General features: G+C 50.2%; 2 protein-coding genes across 2 annotated transcripts; both read right to left on the bottom strand.

Moving 5' to 3' along the window:
- Positions 1-2,753: 2,753 nt before the first annotated feature.
- On the bottom strand, positions 2,754-4,363 carry LTR64_004149 (uncharacterized protein; the record flags this gene model as incomplete). The annotated part of the gene is made up of 2 exons (XM_064898497.1): positions 2,754-4,217; positions 4,262-4,363. The coding sequence occupies 2 exons, from the start codon at positions 4,361-4,363 to the stop codon at positions 2,754-2,756; spliced, it is 1,566 nt and encodes a 521-aa protein (XP_064754454.1).
- Positions 4,364-5,524: 1,161 nt separating this feature from the next.
- Positions 5,525-7,702, bottom strand: LTR64_004150 (uncharacterized protein; the record flags this gene model as incomplete). Its single annotated transcript, XM_064898498.1, has 1 exon — positions 5,525-7,702. The coding sequence occupies one exon, from the start codon at positions 7,700-7,702 to the stop codon at positions 5,525-5,527; it is 2,178 nt and encodes a 725-aa protein (XP_064754455.1).

Here is a 7,702-nt window from a genome sequence, read left to right on the forward strand (position 1 = left end):
TTACACATGTTCGCTCAAGTACCGGGGTAACCTCAATCACCACTGTTGCCAGCATGATCACTGCTTGATAAATTCAGCTCGTGCTCCTCGCCAACGCCTTGCTCATCACAACTGCCCTTGACGTCAAATACACCCGGAACGCATGCACTTACGACCTTCGTCCAGGATACAACCTCGCTTTCCAAGAGACGCTTTATCTTCTGTATCACTTCTGACTGTGACCGATTATGTTGTCACGTCTAACATGTGACTAATCCATTCCCTGATTAGGCCAGAAGCTCGAGCCGCAGCACATGGAGTTGAGGCTCATCTGGTGAGCAGCGAGCATGTAGACGATGTCACGAGTATGGGAGGAGAAGAAAAGACGAAAGTGAAGAAGAGCTAATAGAGTGCTGAAATAATTTTCTGCTCTCGAGGCACTCTTCGTCCTGTTTAGGTGGAACATACGTATCAATTGTCCTGAATGTTGTGAACCTAGATTTCCTTAGGGGCTTCCTTTCAAGGTTCTACGCTGTGCCTGTGCACAACTTATTAGCACGTAGGCCTTCCCACAAGTTCAAGCATTATGTTCCTCCTCTCGGGAGAGCTAAACCGGTCGGCACTGTTCGCGTCGTTCTAGGGAGACCGACGTACAAGATCTTTAGGTCAGGATACCAAATATACAGTAGTATCAGTATCATATCGCAGAACCAACCATGTCGGCTCCTCCACAGTCGCAACTCCAGATGCCACCTACACTCTTCAGGCCCAATTTGTACGAGGTGCACGTCTTCGTCGATGACTCTTCATGCAGATCAGGTTACGATTGTTTGAACATACGAACAACTCAATCACAGATTTATGTGGAAATCCCTTTGGTAAGAAAGTGCACTCCCTGCACCACAAGGAGGACACCCGGAGACGACAATACAGCACTATGTACAGCGGCAGCACAATCGCGCTCGGGTCACTTGTCCTCTATGTCTTGGTCCACTTCTGGAGGATGGCAGTGTATCCTTTGTGCGAGTATCGACGGTCCGAGTTCGAAAGAAAAGGAGGAATGAAAGACACATACGATCTACTTCAACAAGCAGTATTTTAATGACTTCCTGCTCGCCAGACCGATGGAAGGCTCGTCTTCCCGTCATCGTGGTACCTCAGCCGAGTACCAAGTCTACACTTTCAGAACACAAAGCCATTAGTCACGCCAGCCACCATTGTACCCTTCCAACAATGAAGCTCTCATCAGGTCAAAGAGCAAACATGCTTTGTATACAACGCAACAACAGCGCCCATACTCAATATAGATCGGTCTCTATCGTCCTATTCCCAGCAACAACCAAATTCTATACCTATACATCCTTGGCACCGATCAGAATCTGGAACTTTGAGCCGCTATATACCAGAAACACAATACACCACATCTAGCAGTAAGTACCTACCCGCCTACCACAAGTAAGTATGGGCAACTCCTCTTCCAAACCAACCAAACGAACACCACCCAACCATCCTTCTCGCCCCTCCCACCATCCTCACCCTCACCCCTCAACCCGGTACCAGAACCCACGCCAACCACCTCCTCCGCTCCCCGAAAGATCCTACTTCGGCAAGCCTCACCACCATTACTCCCCTGTACGCCCTCGTCGTCCCCCACCCATATATAACTGCTGGAACTCGATCCGCGGCGAAGCCACCAATGTCGACAGCAGGACCCTCGCCCAATGGCACGTGACCATCTGCAATATCTGCCTGGACCCCCTCTCCGCCGACGAAGACCTCTTTGTGATCCATGACTGTCGGCAAGCATGCCACGCAAATTGTTTTCGAAAATATGCAGAGAAACATTTCTTCGATGCGACGCGGCGGCGGTGGATGCGACCATGGTGTAATGGCTGTCATGGTGAGATGAACGCCTTGCCAACGAAGTTGAGTAAGAAGAATAAGTTGGGGATTGTGAGGTTTCGGTGAGGCAGAGGGTGAAGAAGAAGGAGGAGGAGGAGGAGAACAAGGTGAGGATAGGTATGCTCGAGGTAAGTTTAGCTCCTGCGTAGTTCTGGGTCAGTACTGTAGTGGTGGGACATCATGCATGTTTCTCCATTTGCGTGAGTATAAACACATTCATCCTCGTTTTATAAACTACTGTTGTTGAACGACCTGCTCCTGTTAGCTCGGTATCGACTAAAACGCCGGTTCTTCTGTTGTAGTGTTTTGGTTGTTTTGTTCCAGTGTTGTGGATGTTCTGCTATAGTGTTTCTTTATGAGCTAAAACAGACACACATAGTGACAAGCCATGCAAAATTAGCCTTGAAAGCTTCGTTGAATTTCAGAAGTCTGCATTCAGTGTCTCTTCATTTAATCGCCTTTATACAGACAACTGGTATGTGCAAAGTTCGATCGATACACTCCTAAAATCCTCTCACGTCTTGCCTTGTGGTAAGTGACGTAATAATCCCAAAGCGCTCGTACGTCTATACTTTGCTCTAGCTCACCAACTTCTTCAACTCCATCTTCGGTCTCTTTCTTCATCACCAGAATCGTATGTGCAGACAAAAAGAAACAAAAGAAGAAAGGGGTATTGTGTAATACGTAAAACGCTAACTTGTTCTAAACGCCCGCTCATGAGTACTGGTAATGCCGAAAATAGTAAACAAAGAATAAACTTAAGGATGTCTCGAACTCGGTCGTGGTTGTGTTGCGCCACTAATAATGGTCGAAAATATACCTTGACCCATGAAAGAGTATGCATCTGGTTGATAGGATTGTGGCATAACGCTTTACATGACGATGCAACACCCACAGGTCTTCTTGACCTTTGCATCTTCTTGACTTTCCAGGTTCTGAGCCTGTATCCGTGTAATAGTAGGTGCGTCGGTAGGTCCTCCTCCATCCACTGGCACCGGTGCTGGCGTCAATTTTGGTATTGAATCCGACTCAATCTTCGGACTGTGCTCTTTTATTGCTGGACTCGCAACCTTGGGCATAGTGCTGTACGACCCTCTGTGACTGCCGGAGGTGCCAGGCCTGGTACTGTTCTGAGTACTTAGCATCGGTTTGAGTGGGAAAACGTTATTTTCATGCTGAGGCGGCACCTGCTCAGCAAGTGGCTCAGGTTGGTATTCCCTCGTAGGCGATGGAGTTCGTTGCATGTGGTACCTAGATTCGGATTTGGCCATTTCCGTGTCGCTATGTACAGCGATTGGTGTAAAATCACGATCGTACATTTTGGGAACAGCCCCCTCTTCGGCCCACTGAGCCTGCATCTGTTTCTTTGCCAGAGTTGGGATGAGCTGTTGATCTGGTGGTAGCATTGGATCAGGTTTGTACATAGTAGCCAGCCATGGCGGATCACCTTCCGGTCTGTTGACGGGATTACGAGACCGGTCTTGCTCGCCTGAACGGGTGCCTGGTCTCTGACTAGGAGAAGCAGTCGCTCGTGTAGGAGCAGAGACTTTGCGGCTCACGAGGACTTGCTTTGAGGTTGGGGTAGGTGATAGCGCGGCAGATGTGGCTCTCGACTTTTGTGGGGAGCCATGTCTGCTTGAAACTACTGGAGGGGTGTTGTCTTCATCCTCAATGGTTCGACCAGGGGGTGTCGTTCTTATTCTAGGTTGATTAACGTCACCTTCGAAGCTCATAGTGCCACTAGCTGTTCGTTTTCGGGCAATCGGAGTGTCTCTCTCGTATCTCTTCGCTGGTATTGGGTGCGGGCTGCTGGTCAGGATGGGAATTTTGGAGCCAGACTTTCGCAACAATGGATTCGAATACATGTGTGCAGCTGCAGTTACTGCGGCACTCTCGGCCTCGATCTCTTCGGGAAGTCGCAAGTCCCAGGAGGAGTGGTCAACTTCGTCATCGGTCTCGATAGGTGGTTGTAGCCGTTGTCTCTTTCCTTCTCTTTCTGTAGATAGCTCTTCATTGCGATTGGTAGCCTCGTTCTTGACTCTGCTTCGACTTCTAGACCGCGCAGATGCAAGGTTTATACCAGCAGCCTGCAACTCTTCACTTTCGATCTTCGCTAATTTGTCTCTGTGGATCCAGCCATCAGGGTCATCGTTGTCCGGTTTGTACATGTTCTCTGGGATGTCCTCGTCACTGTTTGAGACAGCATGGCCATTGACTGGTTTAGAGGAATATATGGCGGCAGAATGTGCCATGTCTTTGTTCTGCGTGGAAGATCGCCGGCTGTTTGTTGTGTGTGCATTGTTCGATGCTACCGAATTTCTTCCCAGCGGTTGATTCTATTTCCGTTAGATGAGCTGAAGATCTTTGACTTTTGACACACCTCATTAGAGATTGGGTTGTGACCATGCACGTCGTAGGCAGCTCGAGCGCCGTAGTTGGCACCCATTGACAATCCATTCCTGGCACTGGCAGTAGTCGCCATGTGCACTGACACTTGCACGAATAAGAAATACTAGCACAGCTAGGTATTGCCCCGCAATCACCTTTGTGCCATGGAGTTGAACATGGAAATCGGCCAGGCCCGTGAGGACGACTCGTGTATAGCTGGACTGCTACTCGAGCTGCCGACCGTGGTGAGAGTGCACGGAATGGTGGTGTTGCGGTTTCTCGTGCTAAATTCCAGATACAAAAGGCCGGCAAGGTGAAGGAAAAGGAAAGGATAATCGTTCTTGTATGGGTAGTTAGTAAAAGAAAACGTGGGCCAAATATGTACAGACAAGCCGTTCTTGAATTCACAGATATTGCGGTTCAGATGCAGTGTAGGTGCGACCTGATCCTCGTGCACTGGCAGTTTGAAACTCGTGCAACTGGCGCACGCCTTCGACTCCCGTGACTGTAGCGTGCAAATAGCCACCCCTGCTAATTTAAACGGCTCGAACCGTTAACAAATGGGAGATTTACTTTGAGATGGGGCCTTCCTTTTCGAGATTCAAGTTGCACAGCTTCTCAAGTACAGTGATTATCAGTAAATGACAATAGTGATACGTTCGAGCACTAGCAGAGACGGGTTTACCAACTATGCTTTCGCCGTCAGTACTGTGCCTGCAGATTGATTGATCGATCTTTTTGTCCAGCGATTGTCTGACTCGTGAGGAGTGGCCTAGATATGGATAACGATGCTAAGGTCCCGCCGTCGATCGCAAGCCTGACGCCAGACTCAGAAACAGTTCTCGAACATGGCCTGTGTCTATGTTGGCGGATCGACCTTCCACACCGCAAGACTTGTAGTAGTACTCAATTTGGACTACGCTTGCAAGGTCGCTACAATGTCATTGAGTTCTCGATCTCGAACAGCGACTGGCATCATAATCATAATCGTTCTGGACTCGGCTGCGATTTCCACATAGTATTATAAAGACTAATCGCAACGTGGCTGGCACGCTGGCTTAATGAACCCAATGTACTAAGAATGCCACCATTTACACCAATCGTAATTCATATCTTTCTGTCGACCCTGTTTCGTCGATGCAGCTAAGCAGTAGAGAGAGTACTACTGATGGTATCCGAAGTGGTGAGTCCCAGATCGCAACCACACAACAAGTAATTACACGGACGTTCTCCTTCCCCGAACTGTGTCAATCCGCTAAAACACCGAGGGTCTCCTGCGATGATGGTGGAGTGGCTGACTCATGTACTCATCCCTGCTGGTATGCTTTGAGAACATCGGCGGTCTGTGATGATGATTGCTATACACAGCGTCTTTGGGATCAACTTTTCGCATGTAACTACCACTCCGCTCAGGCGATCTTTCTCCAAAGAGTTTCGGTCTTGTTGGCTTTTCTTCGTGGCGTGAGGATGAGGCATTGCGGCTGACTGAAGGTCTGCGCTCCATCTGCGGTCTGTTAGTAGTGGAACGAACCTCTGCTTCTCGTGATCGTGATCGTCTTTGCTCGTGTCTCTCTTCGCTTCCTTTGTTGGTGACTATGTCGTCGGGACTTAACCATTTTCGAAGTCCTCCGCCATCTTCATCCGATGGGAAAGCTTTCTGATTCTCGTTGGCCAGCTTTTGTGCACGATGCACGCCATCTACCATTGGATCCTTTTGAGCCCGATAGGTGGTCTTGCTCTCTCGCAGTCTCGGTTCTCTGTCTCGTTCGCGAGACTCTCTGGGAGGGCTACGACTGTCCCCGCGAGTCTCTGGGGACTGTGGACTGGAACCACTCGAGTACGTCGAGTCATGGTGGTAATTTGTCTCGGTCTGCTTCAAGGACGAACCTTTGAGTGGAGCAGTGTCTCTTCTGGACGCCGTTCGAAGGTGCATCTGGTCACTAGCAGCTCGTGTTAGCTGCGGGATTCTGTCGGCGAAGTCTCGTCTACGAGGTCGAACGTCCCGCGCATCATAACTGTTCTGTCTCAGTTTGCTCGACTGGTCTCGATCAAGAGTTGCAGCAGTCTTCCTGATGCCAGCTGGAGCAGAAGACTGTGTTGGGAGGGGAGGTCGAGGTCTGTCCTCAGAGTACTCAGCCGTGCCGCTCCTCCTATGTGATTTGTGCGAACTGTCAGGCCGTGCACGGTCACTGTCGCTTCCACTTCGTCGATGATCCTTTATGTCTGCCTCTTTTTTGGTCCAAAATTTGTGGATGTCGGCCGAGTTCTGCCGAGACATAGTAGGTCGAAGCCCATCACGAGTCTTCTGCGATGCTGCGATGTAATCTCGAGAGTCACGATGCAGCCTCTCCCATTTGTCTGCTTCCGTCTCGGTGTCGCTTTCAGGACTATCTCCGTAACCTTCATCGTCAAAGTACGATTTTGCCTCATCTCTTCGTCCCAGCCTAGGTGAAGGTTGGCGAGGTCTAGGGGAAGGCTGTCGTGGTCTGGGTGATTGCTGGCGCTTCCTTGGCGGTTCAGGAGACGGCTGTCGTCTAGCTTTAGGGCTGGGGGCAGGACTCCTCTCGCTCGCTGCACCCCGTCGAGGGCCCACTGGGATGTCGCTCTCACTGCTGGCATCAGAGTGGTCATCCACACGAGGAGCATATCTTGCATAAGCTTGCTTCTCGGTTCGCTCCCTTCTCTCGTCTTTATCTCGTGTTTTCTGATCTTTTGCATGGTGCATCTTCTCATGGACCTTTTCAGCCTTTTTGTGCACGCTTTCTCGTGCGCTTTCCCTTGCCTGATTTGCCTTTGCCTTGAGACTCGAAGCCGCCCTCGAGGTGAACCCAGCACCGGCTTTCTCCCACGCACTGACTTTGGCTTTCTTGTCCTCCTTCTTCTCGCCGACTTTCTGCGTAGACGTTCGTCTTTCGTGGGAGGATTCTTTTCGCGGATGACCACGCGGCAAAGGTGGCTCCTCATACCTCGAGCTAGGAATGTCGAAGTAGGAATCCGGCACGCGATCCTCGTAAGAATATCGTGATTCCGACTGGTATTCGTCGCGAGGAGTTGATCGTGGTATGGGTGTCTCACGCGGCATAGGCTGAGTGGGTGCTGGTGATGGTCGAGCAGCGTAAGTAGTCTTCGTGTACGTAGGACGCGGTGGTGGTTCGCGAGAGTCTCGTCCCTCCATGCGCTCCCTCCTCAACTGCGCAAGCTTGACTTCATCGTCGTATCTCTGCCGCCTTGATGGATCGATGAGTAGTTCGTAGGCTTGCTGCACTTTTTGAAATTCAGTCTTTCCTTGTTCTACCAAGGCAGGATCCTTGATGCGATCCGGATGATACTTTAGCACCAGCTTCCGATGAGCTTTTTTTATGGTGGCTTCGTCTGCGTCCTTGGGCACATCAAGAGCCGTGTATGGATCTGGTGGAAGTGGTGAAGTCGACAT

Source organism: Lithohypha guttulata (genome assembly GCF_036872675.1).
Source record: "Lithohypha guttulata strain CCFEE 5908 chromosome Unknown scaffold_3, whole genome shotgun sequence".
NCBI lineage: Eukaryota > Fungi > Ascomycota > Eurotiomycetes > Chaetothyriales > Trichomeriaceae > Lithohypha > Lithohypha guttulata.